Genomic DNA, 22,624 nt, shown 5'->3' on the forward strand with positions numbered 1-22,624 from the left:
TTCGGTTCGGTACGTACCTCGGTTTAGAGGTCACGGTTCGGTTAATTTTCGATACAGTAAGAAAACAACAAAATATAAATGTTTTGGTTATTTATTTACCAAATTTGTAAACAATGGCTTTATCCTTTTAACATTGGGAACACTATAATAATTCTGCCCACGTTAATCAACATTAAACTGCCTCAAGTTGTTGCTCAGATTAAATACAATGACAAAACTTTTCTTCTACATATAAAAAGTGCAACATTAAACTCATCATGCTTAATTTATTACAGCATTTGGGAAGCCTTTAATTGATTTTTGTTATGTAAATGTTATATTTTTATCAACATGTGATAGCAGGGACCCTGCCATTCAAAACTAGGCTGCTGCATTTCTAATGATTCATGTAACTATAGCTGAAAAAATGGTACAATAGCAATAGGAGAGACTATTCATCCCTGAACACCATGGAGTTCATGTAGGCCAGGGGTGTCCAAAGTGTGGCCCGCAGGTCATTTTTTTAACGGCCCCACGGCACGTTTTAAAAATACGATTGAAAAAAATTAAAAACATGATAAGTGGTATAAAAGAGCAAACAGGTGAAATGTAACAAGAAAATGTTGCAATGTTTACTCTAATAACACAAAGCTGCCATGCAGGCGGTTTCTTTTTTTTTTAAATAATAATGAATCAAAATAAATGTCATTATGAATTATTGACCTATTCAAGGCTCCAATTACGTCACATCTGAGATATTTTTGGGGAAAATGTCGCATATTTTGTGTTTGCCATATAAAAAACTGAGCTGTTTTTAATAAAGAAGGGCCTAAAACGAACAAACGAAAAACATAAACAACAATAAAACGTATAATTGACGGATGGATCTGAAGTTGATCTCGAGATTATTGCGTTAAAAGTAAACGGTAAAAAAAAAAAAAATGGAATTTATTTTTTAACACTATAATTATTTGGATCCCCAATAATTTTAGTGTGATTTGTTTTTAAGTGTCATTGCTCAAAAAATAATAATGAATTAAAATCAATGTTGTTATGAGTTATTGACCTTTTTAAGGCTCCAATTATTATATAATCTCAAATATTCCACTTAAAAATTTTATTGTGTGAAAATATTGCATATTTTGTATTTTTTCCATTAAAAAAACAGGGTTTTCTTTGACAACAAGAGCATACAACTTAAATCTTTAAAGCGTTATATTGACAGATAGACCTAATGTTGATCTAGAGATTTAAAATTTTAATAATAATAAAAATAATAATACTGAATAATGACACATTTTTAATATTCTTTTGACCACAACCCTTTGGGGACCCAGGATCAAGCCTGAGTGGATGCCTAAATGTATATTTTTATACATATATTGTATTGTTTTTTTAAATAAAAAATATCAAAATGGCCCCCGCTTGCTTAGATTTTTCAGAATGCGGCCCTCAGTGGAAAAAGTTTGGACACCCCTGATGTAGGCTTAATGATGCACTTACATTATTATATCAACTATCAGAGACAGAAACTCTTCTTTTAACATAATGTCCTTTTTTGCTGCTTCAACACAGCTCAATCAACACAGAAAAAGGTCAAGTGAAATAACAGACAGACAGGGCTTTGCTGTCCGTAACACACACACACACACCGCAAAATGAGCTAACGTTACGCTAAAAGCGAATTAGCCTTCACCTCAAGCCAGGACTGCGAGCGAGCTGAACTGCCTTTTATATTTCTAGAAGGTCAACGGGCTCATAGTGATGTTACTAGTAGTTGACTGGGAGGTGTTTATCATCATTTGGGGAGAGTCCGCAGCCTGATGATTACCTGCTAAACGCTAAGCACTGACTACATGCTCTCTGAATACGCACTGCTGATTGGCTGTTACCGCTCTGTTTGTAACCAATCAGATGGTTGTGTGGGTGGGACAATGCTGGGTGCTGTGTAGAGGACTGACAGAGACAGAGGCAGAAGGAAGCGGAGGCGGCTACTTAATATGTTCGTGTGGAAACTCGTTCGGTACACCTCCGAACCGAACCGAAACCCCGTACCGAAACGGTTCAATACAAATACACGTACCGTTACACCAATACTATATTGACACGGACGTGCAGGAAGAAGCAGCTGTAGATGCCAGGGACAAAGATACGCTTCCTCACCATTGGGCTCCAGCAGCCGCGGGATCTTCAGCTCTCTCTCGGCCACGTGAAAGGCCTCCTCCAGGTTCTGCTTGTTGCTCCTGGTTCTGGCCTTGGACAGATCCACCAGGTCCGACCTGAGGGCGTACAAGATGGCCAGGAAGACAACGCCGCTCCGCCAGCTGCCCTTGAAGTCCTTGACGTTGACGGAACAGCCGGCCCTGCAAGAAATACTTCACTGGAAGATCACTTCACGTTGAGCTGAGCTTGACAAAATCGATATTCTTTATTTAACCGGGTAAAAAAAACTAAACGAGAGTGACCTGGCCAAGAGGGCAGCAAAACAAAGTTACAGGACTACATATAAGAACAACAAAAACAGCAACAGTCACACACCACAATTCAAAAAATAAATTAATTGCATATAGTACCATAAAAGTTCAAAAAATGTTTCAGTAAAACAAGTACAATGCCCGATAGAAACAGTTTCTCGATCATTTAAAATGGCCTGAAATTCCCCCAAAGGGATCAGCTCAGGCATCCTCAGATCCTTTAGCAAGTCATTCCGTGACCAAGGAGCAGCAAATCTGAAAGCTTTTTTTTTCCCCCCCAAAAAAATATACACGGCAAACAGCTCAATTTTTGTTTCATCTGACATCACATGAGATCTTCTGGAGGAAAGTTCTGTGGTCAGATGAAACAAAAATTGAGCTGTTTGGCCACAATACCCAGCAATATGCTTAGAGGAGAAAAAGTGAGGCCTTTAATCCCAGGAACACCAAACCCACCGTCAAGCATGGTGGTGGTAGTATTATGCTCTGGGCCTGTTTTGCTGCCAATGGAACTGGTGCTCTACAGAGAGTAAATGGGACAATGAAAAAGGAGGATTACCTCCAAATTCTTCAGGACAAGCTAAAATCATCAGCCCGGAGGTTGGGTCTTGGGCGCAGTTGGGTGTTCCAACAGGACAATGACCCCAAACACACATCAAAAGTGGTAAAGGAATGGCTAAATCAGGCTAGAATGAAGGTTTTAGAACGGCCTTCCCAAAGTCCTGACTTAAACGTGTGGACAATGCTGAAGAAACAAGTCCATGTCAGAAAACCAACAAATTTAGCTGAACTGCACCAATTTTGTCAAGAGGAGTGGTCAAAAATTCAAGCAGAAGCTTGTGGATGGCTACCAAAAGTGCCTTATTGCAGTGAAACTTGCCAAGGGACATGTAAGCAAATATTAACATTGCTGTATGTATACTTTTGACCCAGCACATTTGCTCACATTTTCAGTGGACCCATAATAAATAATAAATCGATCCGTTGTGGTGAAAAAGGAGCTGAGCCGGAAGGCAAAGCTCTCAATTTACCGGTCGATCTACGTTCCCATCCTCACCTATGGTCATGAGCTTTTGGTTATGACCGAAAGGACAAGATCACGGGTACAAGCGGCTGAAATGAGTTACCTCCGCCGGGTGGCGGGGCTCTCCCTTAGAGATAGGGTGAGAAGCTGTGCCACCCGGAGGAGCTCAAAGTAAAGCCGCTGCTCCTCCACATGGAGAGGAGCCAGATGAGGTGGTTCGGGCATCTGGTCAGGATGCCACCCGAACGCCTCCCTAGGGAGGTGTTTAGGGCACGTCCGACCGGTAGGAGGCCACGGGGAAGACTCAGGACACGTTGGGAAGACTATGTCTCCCGGCTGGCCTGGGAACGCCTCGGGATCCCCCGGGGGGAGTTGGACGAAGTGGCTGGGGAGAGGGAAGTCTGGGTTTCCCTGCTTAGGCTGCTGCCCCCGCGACCCGACCTCGGATAAGCGGAAGAAGATGGATGGATGGAATAAATTCATAAAAGAAGCAAACTTCATGAATGTTTTTTGTGACCAACAACTATGTGCTCCAATCACTCTATCACAACAAAATAAGAGTTGTAAAAAGTATTGGAAACTCAAGACAGCCATGACATTATGTTCTTTACAAGTGTATGTAGCGTATTTTTTGGATTATAAATCGCTCCGGAGTATAAGTCGCACCGGCCGAAAATGCATAATGAAGAAGGAAAAAAACATATAAGTCGCACTGGAGTATAAGTCGCATTTTTGGGGGAAATTTATTTGATAAAGGCCAACACCAAGAATAGACATTTGAAAGGCAATTTAAAATAAATAAAGAATAGTGAACAACAGGCTGAATAAGTGTACGTTATATGACGCATAAATAACGATAAGTGTATGATTTCCTTTTCGGTGCCATTTTTGTTCAGCCCTTCTCAGTTTTTATAAGTTACCGCCAATGTTGAAATGATCAATTTTCATAGGTACGGAAGTAGTAGCAGGTAGCATCTTTTTTTTCACAATGCACTTCTGCCATGACCCGCCCCCGCCAAATTTTTATTGGTTGACGTGTGTGTGTGTGTGACGATTGCTGATATACGCCTAGTCTCTTACGTGAATGAGCTAAATAATATTATTTGATATTTTACGGTAATGTGTTAATAATTTCACTAGGGATGATGTTTGATAAGAAATTATCGAGTTCGAGTCTATTATCGAATCCTCTTATCGAACCGATTCCTTATCGGTTCTCTTATCGAGTCCAGAAAGGTTGTTGTATATGGAAAAAAACACACAATATTTGGTTTAACAAAAGCTCACTTTTATTATATAAGAAAACAATTTAATCTAATAAATAAATAAATATTGACTGTTACCCCTCTAAAAAAAGTTTAATAAAATAAATAAATATTGACTGTTGTTACCCAAAGTATATTAAGTGGGATTTTTCAGAGAAACAAATATATACAGTAACACAAAAACAAGCTGTCTCTGTGATCACTATAGGTGTATAAATAATAATATAGTGTTAAATAAAATCAGTCCCTTGGGCACAAAACTGGAAATAATACAGCTCTCCAAAAAGTGCAATTCTGCTGCTATTTGACATAACTGTTTGTTATGATGCTTTGACATTTTTGCACTTTAAAGAAAGAAAGAAAATTCTATGAAGAGAAAAGTTGTTTGCAAATGTGGTTACAATGCTAAAAAAATGAAAAGTTAAAGCTAAAAAAAGAAATACACTTTATTGAGTTAACATTATTTCTTTATAGGGGGAAAGATGTTATGAGCTAGGGAATATAACAACTACACTACCCAGCATGCAACGGGAGTGACGAGCATGCGCGGTAGCCCCGAAAAGTGTTGTTGCATGTTGCCACGCTGTGAAAGTAAACGTCAAGAACTCAGCCAACACGCCTCGTCTGCATTATTTATAATTAGACAGACAACACATCTACAGTGTGAAAAACAAAAGTTAAAAAAAGGGAGATGTGTTGTATATATATGTATGTGCTGCGGTTGCTTTAAGAACGTTGCGCCAGCTGCCGTAAAGGAGGTGCGTTGCTAGCCTGGTTGCTATGTTTCCGGTGGGTCGTAAAAGTGTTCTTCATGAGTTTGTACCCTGCTCAAATCTCTCAGTAAAGTTGTTTTGAACTTTATTACACCTTGGAGCGCTTTTTCCCGTCCATTGTTTTCCTGCTTTCGCTATCTGCGCCTAATAACTGAGCTACGTGACTGATTTATTGTGATGTCACACGGAGCATTTCTGGTCGGGACGGGATTCGTTCCGAGGGATTCGAATAAAGAACCAACTCTTTTCTTTCCTAGTGGTCTCGATAACGGGTACCGGTTCTCAAAAAGGGATTTGAGTCCGAGGACACGGTTATTTTCTTATCGAACAACCGGGAAAACCGGTTTCGAGTATCATCCCTAAATTTCACACATAAGTCGCTCCTGAGTATAAGTCGCACCCCCGGCCAAACTATGAAAAAAACTGCGACTTATAGTCCGAAAAATACGGTAAACTTTTTATTGTGTTATAGAGAGAGAGAGAGAGAGAGAGAGAGAGAGAGAGAGAGAGAGAGAGAGAGAGAGAGAGAGAGAGAGAGAGAGAGAGAGAGAGAGAGAGAGAGAGAGAGAGAGAGAGAGAGAGAGAGAGAGAGAGAGAGAGAAATGATGAATGAAATTTGGAGATCGACTTTTAAAATGAAGCATCTTAAAGCACAATAATTCCTGACAGACTTCAGTGAACCTGCTGGACTGTGTTCCACTCCAGTACTAAATGACACAAAAGTTACTGAGGTAGGGCTTGGCAATATATGGAATAAACTCGATATATCGCGGGTTTGTCTCTGTGCGATATAGAAAATGACTATATTGTGATATTCGAGTATACGTTCTCACGCAGTTGCTTTTAGCTGCGGGCATTACACTGCATGCGTTTCTCACTCTTTCTTGTCTCTCCTTCTCACAGAGACATAAAACAAGCGCACCTTCTTACATACGTCACATACGTATACGCCCTCGCTGAGCAGAGAGGTAGCAGCATGTCTAAAGTTAGCTGCGGTGCGAGTGGTAATACGAGAGAAAGAAGGTGCGAATCTGGTAAGAAATTAAGGAAAAATTAATTCCTAAGAAAAACAGCAGAGGGTCCATCGTCTGGCGGTGGTTTGGCTTCAAGCGGGAAGATGTTGAACAGACAACCGTAATATGTCAAGTGTGGGGCGAAAGCATTGCTACAAAAAGTAGCACCACTGCTAATGTAGCATCATTTGAAAAGTCACCCGCTAGAGTATGAAGAGTGCTTGAAACTCTGCATGTCAACATCTCCGTTCGGTGCCACACCAACAAAATGCTGAAGCAACTATTTCCACATCAACACCGTATGAAAAAAATAGTCAACAACAGAAGGAGATAACGTCCGCAGGAACACATAGTGAAGGACATACACTATTTGACTTCCTATTATGCAGCTCATTTTTATTTGACACTTATTTAAATATCGTGTGTGACATCATGCGCAAAAGTGCACTTTATTTGTTTTTCAACTATTGTAGTGGCGTTATGTACAAAAAGTGCACTTTAATTTAGTGTTGTTTTGATATGTCATCTTAGTGACGTCATGCACAAAAGTGCACTAATAGCTTGATTTAAAATGTCTCTGACAATCTTGCACCTTCTGTTTTGGAAATGACACGAATGTTTGTGCCACTGCTTAATAACTGTTTAATAAATACACTTATGGTCAATTGACTTAGTTGTGATTTCCCTCTCTGCATGAAAGTTTAAAGGCCTACTGAAAGCCACTACTACCGACCACGCAGTCTGATAGTTTACATATCAATGATGAAATCTTAACATTGCAACACATGCCAATACGGCCGGGTTAGATTACTAAAGTGCAATTTTAAATTTCCCGCGAAATATCCTGCTGAAAATGTCTCGGTATGATGACGCCTGCGCGTGACGTCACGGATTGTAGCGGACATTTTGGGACAGCACGGTGGCCAGCTATTAAGTCGTCTGTTTTCATCGCAAAATTCCACAGTATTCTGGACATCTGTGTTGGTGAATCTTTTGCAATTTGTTTAATGAACAATGGAGACAGCAAAGAAGAAAGCTGTAGGTGGGAAGCGGTGTATTAGAGGCCGGCTGCAGCAACGCAAACACGTAGCCGGTGTTTCATTGTTTACATTCCCGAAAGATGACAGTCAAGCTTTACCATTGGCCTGTGGAGAACTGGGACAACATAGACTCTTACCAGGAGGACTTTGAGTTGGATACGCAGACGCGGTACCGTGAGTACGCAGCTTTGGCTTCCAAACATTTGATTACTTGCCCTTACGTGCGTGCCGCTATGTGCATGTCACGTACGTAACTTTGGGGAAATATATGTGCTGTATGAGCTTTGGGGAGGTGAACGGTACTTTGGGCTGTGGGATTGAGTGTGTTGTGCGGGTGTTTGATTTGTATTGGCGGGTTATATGGACGGGAGGGGGGAGGTGTTTGTTACGCGGGATTAATTTGTGGCATATTAAATATAAGCCTGGTTGTGTTGTGGCTAAAAGAGTATATATACACTACCGTTCAAAAGTTTGGGGTCACATTGAAATGTCCTTATTTTTTAAGGAAAAGCACTGTACTTTTCAATGAAGATAACGTTAAACTAGTCTTAACTTTAAAGAAATACATTCTATACATTGCTAATGTGGTAAATGACTATTCTAGCTGCAAATGTCTGGTTTTTGGTGGAATATCTACATAGGTGTATAGAGGCCCATTTCCAGCAACTATCACTCCAGTGTTCTAATGGTACAATGTGTTTGCTCATTGGCTCAGAAGGCTAATTGATGATTAGAAAACCCTTGTGCAATCATGTTCACACATCTGAAAACAGTTTAGCTCGTTACAGAAGCTACAAAACTGACCTTCCTTTGAGCAGATTGAGTTTCTGGAGCATCACATTTGTGGGGTCAATTAAACGCTCAAAATGGCCAGAAAAAGAGAACTTTCATCTGAAACTCGACAGTCTATTCTTGTTCTTAGAAATGAAGGCTATTCCACAAAATTGTTTGGGTGACCCCAAACTTTTGAACGGTAGTGTATGTCTTGTGTTTATTTACTGTTTTAGTCATTCCCAGCTGAATATCAGGTCACACCCGCCTCTCACAGCATCTTCTCTATCTGAATCGCTTCCACTGCCCTCTAGTCCTTCACTCTCACTTTCCTCATCCACAAATCTTTCATCCTCGCTCAAATTAATCATCGCTTTCTCGGTCCGAATCGCTCTCGCTGCTGGTGGCCATGATTGTAAACAATGTGCATATGTGAGGAGCTCCACAACCTGTGACGTCACGCTACTTCCGGTACAGGCAAGGCTTTTTTATCAGCGACCAAAAGTTGCGAACTTTATCGTTGATGTTCTCTACTAAATCCTTTCAGCAAAAATATTGCAATATCCCGAAATGATCAAGTATGACACATAGAATGGACCTGCTATCCTCGTTTGAATAAGAAAATCGCATCTCAGTAGGCCTTTAAAAGTAGCATATATTAATGCAGTATGAAGAAGAATGTTTTAATGTAGACACATAGAATCATCATACTGCTGTGATTATATGCATCAAGTGTTCATTCAAGGCTAAGGCAAAATATTGAGATATATATTGTGTATCGTGACATGGCCTAAAAATATTGAGATATTTAAAAAAGGCCATATTTCCCAGCCCTATGTTGAGGGATTTTAACCAACTGGACAAACTAAAGGGAAGAAGACGTTTGCCCCCAAACAAGGACTTGAACCAACTGATGCAGTGTGTAGTAGCTGTCACGTACTTGTGACACTGCTCGCGCACCCACAGCAGGAGGGCCTTCTTAGCGGACACCCTGAAACGGGCGTGGAGCGGTGAGCCCTTGCGGGGCGCGGGACTGCCGCAGGACAACGTGGAGCGAGAGTCCAAACTGGCCAGAGACTCCATGGAGGACTGGCGGGAGTTGAAGGAGAGCGCGCTGGCCAGCTCCTCGATCTGTGGGCCAGACACAAAGACTTCCTGTTCCGTCCAGTTCTTCCCTGTGGTATATCAAGTGTTCTCAGTCTCACGTGGTACTGGAGGATGATGGTCCAGACCAGGCCCAGGATGATGGAGGGTTTGCCATCGATGATGTCGGGAATGTTGATGTTGACCAGTTTGATCTGACGTCACCATGACAACATTACAACTGTGGACTACACACACACCATCTTGAATATTTCTTATCCTTACTGATTTCTGCCTGAGGAAGGCCAGGGCCTTCTCGATGTTGCTCCTGTGGTGGAACGTTCCTCTTCCTCGCTCGCGGCTCTGACAAGCAGACAAACTCAGCGTTAGCATCGGCGTCGGCGCATGAGTGTGCGACGCAGGAGGGAGGACTCACGATGCGCTGGTTGCTCATCACCTCCAGCAGGTCCAGCAGTTTGGATCCATCACGGAGGTCGTTGAAGAGATCCGCCACCATACAGGGAGGCCTCCTCTGACAACAGCAACACACTTTCAGTCAAACATTGGGTCACTTGGAGTCATTTCCTGTTGAAGGGAGCGGATCTTTGCGATGTTTCGGACTATGTGGGACGTTTGCTGACCACGAGAACTAAGTTTCATGCGGAAAAGGTTGCATATTTCTTCTATGCGCCATTTCGACCATGCGTAGAGCTCGCGCAAAGTTTTTTAGATTCACTATAAAATACTTAACAAAACATAAATGGAAGTTACCCAAAATATACGGAGGTCAATTTGTGTTTTTATAACAAACGCTTTTTTTGAGTATGAATTTTGTGAGCTGAATTTTTTTTCTACATCAAATTATGCTGATAATTTCATTGAAAAAAAAAAAAAATTTGGGAAAATGCGTGTGTTTAAAAATTCTGCGTATTAAATGTCAGTGTAAAAGAAATTACCAAAAAAAATCCAGTGTATAATAAATACTTCAGCGTATAAAAATTCTGCGGAAAAATTCAGCATAAAAAATTGAGTGTATAATAATTCAGTGTAAAAACAGTTTATAAAAGTTCAGTGTAAAAAAAATCAGTGTAAAAGAAATTGTGTATAAAAATTCATTGTAAAAAAGTTCAGAGTAAAAATAACAGTTGTATAATAATTCAGTGTATAGTAAATCAGTGTAAAAAAAATTCAGTGTTAAAAAAATTTGATGTATAAAAAAATTCAGAGTAAAAGTACAGTGTAAAAAAAATTCAGTGTATAATAATTCCGTATAAAAAAAATTCAGCGTGTAAAAATCCAGTGTAAAAAAAAAAAGTGTATAAAAATTCAGCATATAAAAATTCAGCATAAAAAAAAATGAGTGTATAATAATTCAGTGTAAAAAAAAACTGTATAAAAGTTAAGTGTAAAAAAAAAAAATCAGTGTAAAAAAAATTGTGTATATAAAAAAAAATAATTCACAGTAAAAATAACAGTGTATAATAATTCAGTGTATAATATTTCATTGTAAAAAAATTCAGTGTAAAAAATTCAGTGGTAAAAACATTTGGTGTATAAAAAATTCAGAGTAAATGGTAAATGGGTTGTACTGGTATAGCGCTTTTCTACCTTTCTAAGGAACTCAAAGCGCTTTGACACTATTTCCACATTCACCCATACACACACACACACACACACACACACACACACACACACACACACACACACACACACACACACACACACACACACACACACACACACACACACACACACACACACACACACACACACACATTCACACACTGATGGTGAGAGCTGCCATGCACGGCGCTAACCAGTACCCATCAGGAGCAAGGGTGAAGTGTCTTGCTCAAGGACACAACGGACGTGACTAGGATGGTAGAAGGTGGGGATTGAACCAGTAACCCTCAGATTTCTGGCACGGCCACTCTCCAAACAGTGTAAAATAATTCAGTATATAATTCAGCATTAAAAAAATTCACCGTTTAAAAAAAATTCAGTGTATAAAAATTAAGCATAAAAAAATTAGTGTATAATAGTTCAGTGTAAAAAAAAGTGTATAAAAGTTCAGTGTAAAAAAAAAAAATTCATTGTTAAAAAAAATTTGATGTATAAAAACATTCAGAGTAAAAAACAGTGTAAAAAAATTCAGTGTATAATAATTCAGCATAAAAAAAATTCAACATGTAAAAATCCAGTGTAAAAAGAATTCAGTGTATAAAAATCCAGCATAAAAAAATTAGTGTATAATAATTCAGTGTAAAAAAAACAGTGTATAAAAGTTAAGTGTAAAAAAAAAAAATCTGTGTATAAAAATTCTGTGTAAAAAAAATTCAGAGTAAAAATAACAGTGTATAATAATTCAGTGTATAATATTTAGTTGTAAAAAAAATAATGAGTAAAAAATGCAGTGTTAAACATTTGGTTTATAAAAAATTCAGAGTAAAAAACAGTGTAAAATAATTCAGTATATAATAATTCAGCATTAAAAAAATTCAGCGTGTAAAAAAAATTCAGTGTATAAAAATTACGCATGAAAAAATGTGTGTATAATAGTTCAGTGTAAAAAAAAACAATGTATTCAAGTTCAGTGTAAAAAAAAAAAAAAAATCAGTGTAAAAAAATTGGGTATAAAAATTCAGTGTAAAAAAAAAAATCTGAATAAAAATAACACGGATCTTGCAGAAACAGCATAAAAATGGCAGTTAACTGGGCTACCTTGACATAATACAACAAACATTTCAACGCGGCCCGCTGGATATTTTCCAACTACAGAAACGATTGAAGCGCAGCAATAGCTTTCGCCAATGTGGCCATCTTAAATTCCGACATCGTAACTGGAACGCTCACAACTCGGCTGTGACGTCATTCCCAGCTCCGACTTCCAATTTCCGAGGCAAGCAATACTTTAAGATAACAGACGATATAGGAAAGAAAACCGAATAACACACAAGCGTAAGAAAACCAAGATAATGCTGCCAACTGACCGACATACAATCCGGATCAAATCCAAATGAAACTCGTTTTGACGTTGAGACAAAAACAACAAAAAAACAAGGTTAAATAAAAAGTGTAAACGGGAAGTTGCACATCCAACAACCTTGATAGGGCGTCCCTGCTGGAGGTCATGGTAGCGTGATGTCAGTGTTGCCAAACAAACAACACACTGGGCGCCGACAACCACGTGTGTGCATTGTGAAGCGTTAACAGCTAGCGTGCGTGCTAATACTTTATTGCTAGCGCGCACGCCGCGTGGAGGCGCTTGAAGGGGGCGGGAGGGCGCACGAAAATGTCAAGGGACGTCTGTTGCTGTCTGTCTCTGCCTGGTGTTCTATTTCCTGCTGCCCATGTCCTCTCCTGTCCCATCTGACCCCTGCCGCTGTGCAAACTCTCCTGTGCCGCTTTGACTTTCACAATAAGAGCAGGCTCGGAGAGAGAGAGAGAGAGAGAGAGAGCGTAACTACGGCAACATGTAGCCTAACCACACACATTTGCTAGCATGCGCGTGATAGAAGGGAATATGTACGGCTTCGCTGAAAAAGGGAGGTCAAAGGTCTCACCTTGGCCAGCTGGGCGTTGACCCAGTTGGTGAAAGTCCTCTTCTGGATCTGTTCTTGCTCCACTGAAGGGGGAGAGAACCACAAAGACATTCATGTTACAAACATGTTTCCCATGAGGCTCGGTATTAGGTTGCACAATCTCACATAGGGATGTCTCGATCTCGGTGTTATGCTACCCATTCCAATACCGCTCACCCATGCGTGATATCAACCGATACAGTACCGATTACATGTACAAAACCCAAAACCAGTCAAGTTGGCATGTTGTGTAAGCATACTTGCCAACCTTGAGACCTCCGAATTAGGGAGATGGGGGGCCGTGGGTGTATATAGTAGCGTCCCAGAAGACTTAGTGCTGCAAGGGGTTCTGGGTATTTGTTCTGTTGTGTTTATGTTGTGTTACGGTGCGGATGTTCTCCCGAAATGTGTTTGTCATTCTTGTTTGGTGTGGGTTCACAGTGTGGCGCATATTTGTAACAGTGTTAAAGTTGTTTATACGGTCACCCTCAGTGTGACCTGTATGGCTGTTGACCAAGTATGCCTTGAATTCACTTGAGTGTGTGTGTAAAAGCCGCTTATATAATGTGACTGGACCGGCACGCTGTTTGTATGTAGGAAAAGCGGACGTGACGACAGGTTGTAGAGGACGCTAAAGGCAGTGTCTTTAAGGCACGCCCCCAATATTGTTGTCCGGGTGGAAATCGGTAGAAATTGTAGTGTCCTTGAAGAGTTAGTGCTGCAAGGGGTTCTGGGTATTTGTTCTGTTGTGTTCATTTTGTGGTTCGGTGCGGATGTTCCCCCGAAATGTGTTTGTCATTCTTGTTTGGTGTGGGTTCACAGTGTGGCGCATATTTGTAACAGTGTTAAAGTTGTTTATACGGTCACCCTCAGTGTGACCTGTATGGCTGTTGACCAAGTATGCCTTGAATTCACTAGTGTGTGTGTGTATGTGTGTAAAAGTCACATATATAATGTGACTGGGCCGGCACGCTGTTTGTATGGAGGAAAAGCGGACGTGACGACAGGTTGTAGAGGACGCTAAAGGCAGTGTCTTTAAGGCACGCCCCCAATATTGTTGTCCGGGTGGAAATCGGTAGAAATTATAGTGTCCTGGAAGAGTTAGTGCTGCAAGGGGTTCTGGGTATTTGTTCTGTTGTGTTTATGTTGTGTTACGGTGCGGATGTTCTCCCGAAATGTGTTTGTCATTCTTGTTTGGTGTGGGTTCACAGTGTGGCGCATATTTGTAACAGTGTTAAAGTTGTTTATACGCCACCCTCAGTGTGACCTGTATGGCTGTTGATCAATTTTGCCTTGCATTCACTTGTGTGTGTGTGTGTAAAAGCCGCATATATTTTGTGACTGGGCCGGCACGCTGTTTGTATGGAGGAAAAGCGGACGTGACGACAGGTTGTAGAGGACGCTAAAGTCAGTGCCTTTAAGGACCGATTGGTACCGGGCCGCAAAAGAAACAAAAAATTAAAAAATATATATATATATTTTTTTTTTTATTAAATCAACATAAAAACCCAATATATACATTATATATCAATATAGATCAATACAGTCTGAAGGGATACAGTCCCTAAGCACACATGATTGTATTTCTTTATGAAAAAATAAAATAAAATAAAAAATAATTGGATTGATTAATAAAAAAATTTAAAAATAAAATTAAAAAAATTAAAAATTTTAAAAATGAGAATCGATACTGAATCGTACAACATGAGAATGGCGATTTGAATTTGAATCGATTTTTTCCCACACCCCTAGTTGGCAAGTATGTGGGTAAAATGTAAATAAAGTTGGACAATTTGCTCAGGCATTTGTTGACAAAGTGGTGACCCTCGCCACATCCTTGTTTGTGAATGACTGAGCATTTCATGGAATCTACTTTTATACCCAATCATGGCACCCACCTGTTCCCAATGAGCCTGTTCACCTGTGGGATGTTCCAAATAAGTGTTTGATGAGCATTCCTCAACTTTATCAGTCTTTTTTGCCAGTTGTGCCAGCTTTTTTGAAACATGTTGCAGGCATCAAATTCCAAATGAATTTGCAAAAAATAACGTTTTCAAGTTCTAATGTTAAATATCTTGTCTTTGCAGTCTATTCAATTGAATACAAGTTGAAGAAGATTTGCAAATCATTATATTCGGTTTTTATTTACCATTTACACAACGTGCCAACTTCACTGCTTTTGGGGTTTGTATTAACTGTATTTTGTTCTTATTAATGGTCAGTTTACCAATATCCATGCAATATTAAAACTAGTTGTTTTTTCTCTTTTAATGAAGTGAAGTGAATTATATTTATATAGCGCTTTTCTCTAGTGACTTAAAGCACTTTACGTAGTGAAACCCAATATCTAAGTTACATTCAAACCAGTGTGGGTGGCACTGGGAGCAGGTGGGTAAAGTGTCTTGCCCAAGGACACAGCGGCATGGATTGCGGAAGCGGGAATCGAACCTGGAACCCTCAAGTTGCTGGCACGGCCACTCTACCAACCGAACTATGCCGCCCTTTCACCACCAGTGTTAGTCATCTTACCTTAAAAAAGTAATTAGTTATAGTTACAAATTACTTCTCCCAAAAAGTAAGTGAGTTAGTAACTCAGTTAACTCATTGTAAGAGTAACTAGTTACTCAGCAAAGTAACTTGAGATTTAATTTTTTTATTTTGTTAGTCTTTACGCGGTTACGTTTGACAACATCTTTAACATCAAAGATGTTAGTATTAAAGGATTGAAAAATAAAAACATTGTTTGGCATGTATCTGAAACAGTGGTTTCAAACTCATTTTCTGGTAAAATCATGGCATAATAACTTAAAAATAAAGACAACTTTAGATGGTTTTGTTTGTCTTATTACGGCCAAAAATAGAACAAGCACATTCTGAAAATGTACACTTTACACTCTTGGCAAAACACTTCAAGTTAGTTGACAATTCTGAGGAAAAAAATTGGTGCAATTCCAAAAACACTTTTAAGAACACAATCAACTTCGACTTTTATAAACTTTTGGAAAAGCAATCGAGTGTTTCCTCAAACCGCCGCATTGGTGAAACCCACAACACATTCACTTATCATCATTCAAATATTACAATTATTATATAAGCAAAACAATTGTCAAAATGACACCATAGCCGAAATCAAGGTCACATAACTACAAACTAAACCAATATTAACAAAGTAGATTTAAGCATAAAATAAAATAGAAACAAACACAATAAATGCCCCCCTCTACCTCAAAGAACTACTCACCCCCAAATCCTCCACACGACACCTCCGCTCCGGACAGACTAACCTCCTCCAACCTCCGAGGACAAAGCTACGAACAATGGGAGACCAGGCTTTCTGCTCCGTCGCTCCCAGTCTGTGGAACGCTCTCCCTGACCACCTGAGGGCACCACAGACCGTGGATGCTTTTTAAAAAGGCTTAAGAACCCTTCTTTTAAAAGAAGCCTTCTTTTAGATATATGCATACTAGTTTTAACTATTTGGCTGTTCTAGTTTTTATTTATTTTTATTTTTCATTATCTTTTTATTTTTTAATTTATTTTTTTAATACACTGTAGCACTTTGAGGTTGTTTACTCAATGTAAAGTGCATTTTTACAAATAAGATCTATTATTATTATTATTATTAGAAACACACATTTTTACAATGGAGTTCAGGGTGCGCATCATGCATTCAACCAATTGCATGCACTGCACAGAACCCTAACTAAAAAGATGATGGTCAGGTTGACTTAAGTCTTTGCATCTTACCGTTTTGTTATTTTATCCGTTGAGTGGATAATTTACAATGAAAGAAGGTATCGTGCGACGATACAGCATCAGGCTGCCAGCTACAACTGGAGCAGCCGATTGCTTGAAACCTGCGCTGATCGGAGTAGCGGCCGCCAATGCAAAGTGCGCTTAAAGTCAGCTGACACGTCATCTTTAAACACTGTCATGAGTGACGTGGGTTACACTTGAATTGCTATTACGATATCCAGTGGACACATTTAGAAAAAAAATGCAGCTCATTTTTATATGTTCAGGCCCGCAGGCCGTACGTTTGATTCCCCTGATCTGAACTCAATAGATTGCAGTGTGCCATATGATATGCATAGTAATAAAAATGTATAAAAAAAAAATGTTCTGTGAAGTGACATTAAATATTGAATGAGCATTTGAGTACAAGTAAAATAAATACAATAAAGTATCCTTCATCCACATTTGACCAAGCATCCCAACTCGGACTGCCGATATTATCAGCCGATAAATGCTTTAAAATGTAATATCGGAAATTATCGGTATCTGTTTCAAAAAGTAAAATTTATGACATTTTAAAACGCCGCTGTGTACACGGACGTAGGGAGAAGTACAGAGCGCCAATAGACCTTAAAGGCACTGCCTTTGCGTGCCGGCCCAGTCACATAATGTCTACGGCTTTTCACACACACAAGTGAATGCAACGCATACTTGGTCAACAGCCATACAGGTCACACTGAGGGTGACCGTATAAACAACTTTAACACTGTTACAAATATGCGCCACACTGTGAACCCACACCAAACAAGAATGACAAACACATTTCGGGAGAACATCCGCACCGTAACACAACATAAACACAACAGAACAAATACCCAGAACCCCTTGCAGCACTAACTCTTCCGGGACGCTACAATATACACCCCCTGCTACCCCCCACCTCCCCCCACCCACCACAACCTCCTCATGCTCTCTCAGGGAGAGCATGTCCCAAATTCCAAGCTGCTGTTTTGAGGCATGTTAAAAAAAATAATGCACTTTGTGACTTCAATAATAATAAAACTCAAGTTTTTTTCCATAACTTGAGTTGATTTATTTTGGAAAACCTTGTTACATTGTTTAATGCAGGGTGTCCAAAGTGCGGCCCGGGGGCCATTTGCGGCCCGCAGGTCATTTTTTAACGGCCCCGTGGCACATTTTAAAAATACGATTGGAAAAAAAAATTCAAAACATAATAAGTGGTATAATAGAGCAAACAGGTGAAATGTAACAATACAATGTTGCAATGTTTACTCTAATAACACAAAGCTGCCATGCAGGCTATTTCTTTAAAAAAAAAAAAAAAAAGAATCAAAATCAATGTTATTATGAATTATTGACCTATTCAAGACTCCAATTACGTCACATTAAATATTCCACTTTGAGATATTTTTGGGGAAAATGTTGCATATTTTGTGTTTGCCATATAAAAAACTGAACTGTTTTTTTTTTTTTAAAGAAGGGCCTAAAACGAACAAACAAAAAACATAAAACGTATAATTGACGGATAGATCTGAAGTTGATCTCGAGATTATTGTGTTAAAAGTAAACGGTAAAAAATATATATATAATTTAACACTTTAATGAGTAGGACCCTTTTGGATCCCCAATAATTTTAGTGTGATTTGTTTTTAAGTGTCATCGCTCAAAAAATAATAATGAATCAATGTTGTTATGAGTTATTGACCTTTTTAAGGCTCCAATTTTTATATAATCTCAAATATTCCACTTAAAAATTTTATTGAGTGAAAATATTGCATATTTTGGGTTTTTTCCATTTAATTTTTTTTTTTTTTTGACAAAAAGAGCATACAACTTATATATTTAAAACCTTTATATTGACAGATAGATCTAATGTTGATCTAGAGATTTAAAACTTGAATAATAATAAAAATAATAATACTGAATAATGACACTTTTTTTTTTTTTTTACCAAAACCCTTTGGGGTCCCCGGGATCAAGCCTGAGTGGAGGCCTAAATGTATATTTTTTATACATATATTGTATTGGTTTTTAAAATGAAAAATATCAAAATGGCCCCCGCTTGCTTTGATTTTTCAGTGTGCGGCCCTCAGTGGAAAAAGTTTGGACAACCCTGGTTTAATGCATCCAGCGGGGCATCACAACAAAATTAGGCATAATAATGTGTTAATATCCACGACTGTATATATCGGTATCGGTTGATATCGGAATCGGTAATTAAGAGTTGGACAATATCGGAATATCGGCAAAAAAGCCATTATGGGACATCTCTAATATACATAGCAATAAAAATGTATTAAAAAAATATTAAATATTGACTTTAACAAAAGATCATTTGAGTACAAGTAAAATAAATACAATAAAGTATCCTTCATCCACATTTACCTTAACTTGATGGCCTAATTCTTCAACCAAATTTAACCTAAAGTAGGCCTTCACACACAATTAGTCAATATTTACAGAACTGAAAATAGTAGTCTTATAAATAACACAAAAACATTCTCAAACTAGTTTATCATCATGTCAGCTGCAACATGTCCCAAAGTGTCTGCACAGAGAGGAACTTAAAAAAGTGTTTCTTTATGCAAAGCAGGGGTGTGTGCGTGACGTGAAAGGGAGTCACCACGCAGAGAAACCACAAATACACGCAGCTAGCTCACTTACAGAGTGTCGGTGTCACGATGACTCGCTGTTAAAAACCAAAAAAGGTGCCCTCTTTGCTGTCCACATGTCATTAAAGTGGGAGTGGGACAAATCCACGCGTTTTTGTTTTGGAGCTGTCAACTTCCTGAAACGAGGAAGGGGACGTATCTGATTGGTCTGACATCGTCGCCCCGCCCTCTCGCACACCTGACGCTATTCAAGAGCTGTGATTGGATGTATTCCGGATTGGTCCCGCCTATCGGCAAGATTGAACGAAATATGATTGGATATCGTGGATGTCAACATGTCCGTTGACACCCTCGCTCTCTACACGCAGAGAACGTGTGACGAAACCACACACTTTACTAGGGATGTCCGATAATGGCTTTTTTGCCAATATCCGATATTGTCCAACTCTTAATTACCGATACCAATATCAACCAATACCGATATATACAGTCGTGGAATTAACACATTATTATGCCTAATTTGGACAACTAGGTATGGTGAAGATAAGGTCAATTTTTTTAAATAAATTAATAAAATAAAATAAGATAAATACATTAAAACATTTTCTTGAATAAAAAAGAAAGTAAAACAATATAAAAATAGGTACATAGAAACTAGTAATTAATGAAAATGAGTAAAATTAACTGTTAAAGGTTAGTACTGGGGATGTCCGATAATGGCTTTTTGCCGATATCCGATATGCCGATATTGTCCAACTCTTTAATTACCGATACCGATATCAACCGATACCGATATCAACCGATATATACAGTAGTGGAATTAACACATTCATATTATGCCTAATTTGGACAACCAGGTATGGTGAAGATAAGGTCCTTTTTTTAAAAAAAAATTAATAAAATAAAATAAGATAAATAAATTAAAAACATTTTCTTGAATAAAAAAGAAAGTAAAACAATATAAAAACAGTTACATAGAGACTAGTAATAAATGAAAATTTGTAAAATTAACTGTTAAAGGTTAGTATTATTAGTGGACCAGCAGCACGCACAATCATGTGTGCTTACGGACTGTATCCCTTGCAGACTGTATTGATATATATTGATATATAATGTAGGAAGCAGAATATTAATAACAGAAAGAAACAACCCTTTTGTGTGAATGAGTGTAAATGGGGGAGGGAGGTTTTTTGGGTTGGTGCACTAATTGTAAGTGTGTATCTCGTGTTTTTTATGTGGATTTAATTAAAAAAACAAAACAAAAAAAAACAAAAAACGATACTGATAATAAAAAAAATCAATCAATCAATCAATCAATGTTTATTTATATAGCCCTAAATCACAAGTGTCTCAAAGGGCTGTACAAGCCACAACGACATCCTCGGTACAGAGCCCACATACAGGAAAGGAAAACTCACCCCAGTGGGACGTCAAAAAACGATACCGATAATTTCCGATATTACATTTTAACGCATTTATCGGCCGATAATATCGGCAGACCGATATTATCGGACATCTCTAGTTAGTACTATTAGTGGACCAGCAGCACGCACAATCATGTGTGCTTACGGACTGTATCCCTTGCAGACTGTATTGATATATATTGATATATAATGTTGGAACCAGAACATTAATAACAGAAAGAAACAACCCTTTTGTGTGAATGAGTGTAAATGGGGGAGGGAGGTTTTTTGGGTTGGTGCACTAATTGTAAGTGTATCTTGTGTTTTTTATGTTGATTTAATAAAAAAAATAAAAATAAAATAAAACCGATACCAATAATTTAAAAAAAAAAGATACCGATAATTTACGATATTACATTTGAAAGCATTTATCGGCCGATAATATCGGACATCTCTACACTTTACCCTTCGTAACGATGGCAACAGTAGAGATGTCCGATAATGGCTTTTTTGCCGATATCCTATACTCCAAAATTGTCCAACTCTTAATTACCGATTCCGATATCAACCGATACCGATATATACAGTCGTGGAATTAACACATTATTATGCTTAATTTTGTTGTGATGCCCCGCTGGATGCATTAAACAATGTAACAAGGTTTTCCAAAATAAATCAACTCAAGTTATGGAAAAAAAAATGCCAACATGGCACTGCCATATTTATTATTGAAGTCACAAAGTGCATTATTTTTTTTAACATGCCTCAAAAACAGCAGCTTGGAATTTGGGACATGTTCTCCCTTAGAGAGCACGAGGAGGTTGAGGTGGGCGGGGTTGAGTTGGGGGGGGGTTAGGGGGTAGCGGGGGATGTATATTGTAGCGTCCCAGAAGAGTTAGTGCTGCAAGGGGTTCTGGGTATTTGTTCTGTTGTGTTTATGTTGTGTTACGGTGCGGATGTTCTCCCGAAATGTGTTTGTCATTCTTGTTTGGTGTGGGTTCACAGTGTGGCGCATATTTGTAACAGTGTTAAAGTTGTTTATACGGGTACCCTCAGTGTGACCTGTATGGCTGTTGACCAAGTATGTGTTGCATTCACTTGTGTGTGTGAAAAGCCGTAGATATTATGTGACTGTGCCGGCACGCAAAGGCAGTGCCTTTAAGGTTTATTGGCGCTCTGTACTTCTCCCTACGTCCGTGTACACAGCGGCGTTTTAAAAAGTCATACATTTTACTTATTGCAACCGATACAGATAAAATCTGAACCGATATCGATAATTTCTGATATTACATTTTACATCTCTAGTCCCGCACAAAGAAACATTTTGGCAATTTGTCTTTCACGCTTAAAATAGCGGTCTTTGGCCCGCAGCCCGCTGGCACATGTTCAAGTTTGGGAAGTCCTGGTCTAGACTGTCATTAATCTAACTATTCATTTCCTGTTAATGACTGCTTACTGCAACGTGCTTCCATCGACACGTCTTAAACTTCACTAAGCACTTCTCTCGTTGCGTCGTTTAAAGCTAGCCTCGCTGCTAGCATACCTGCAAATGGCTTGCTTTCGTGTGAAACATGTTTAGCGTCATCCTCCGGTGATAACGTACTTGATAATGATACTTAATCTCATCTGTCAAGCAATCAAATTTGATATCTATAGCCCTTAATCACAAGTGCCTTAAAACAGTGGTCCCCAACCTTTTTGTAGCTGCGGACCGGTCAACGCTTGACAATTCGTCCCACGGACCGGTGGTGGGGGGGGGGGGGTTTATTTAAAAAAACTTTTTTTTTTTTTTTTTTTTTTTTTTACATAAATAAATGCAATCATGTGTGCTTACGGACTGTATCCCTGCA

General features: G+C 38.8%; 1 protein-coding gene across 1 annotated transcript in view; it reads right to left on the minus strand.

Moving 5' to 3' along the window:
* Positions 1-22,624, minus strand: part of syne2b (spectrin repeat containing, nuclear envelope 2b) — a 219,839-nt gene that overhangs the window by 192,103 nt on the left and 5,112 nt on the right. Inside the window, exons 2-7 of the mRNA XM_062034542.1 lie at positions 12,986-13,047; positions 9,859-9,954; positions 9,708-9,785; positions 9,545-9,637; positions 9,280-9,470; positions 2,143-2,342 (exon numbers count right to left, since the gene is read on the minus strand). Coding sequence (XP_061890526.1) covers positions 2,143-2,342; positions 9,280-9,470; positions 9,545-9,637; positions 9,708-9,785; positions 9,859-9,954; positions 12,986-13,047 — 720 coding nt within the window. The remainder of the gene's footprint in view (positions 1-2,142; positions 2,343-9,279; positions 9,471-9,544; positions 9,638-9,707; positions 9,786-9,858; positions 9,955-12,985; positions 13,048-22,624) is intronic.

This window comes from Entelurus aequoreus, linkage group LG23 (genome assembly GCF_033978785.1).
Source record: "Entelurus aequoreus isolate RoL-2023_Sb linkage group LG23, RoL_Eaeq_v1.1, whole genome shotgun sequence".
In the NCBI taxonomy this organism is placed as follows: Eukaryota; Metazoa; Chordata; class Actinopteri; order Syngnathiformes; family Syngnathidae; genus Entelurus; species Entelurus aequoreus.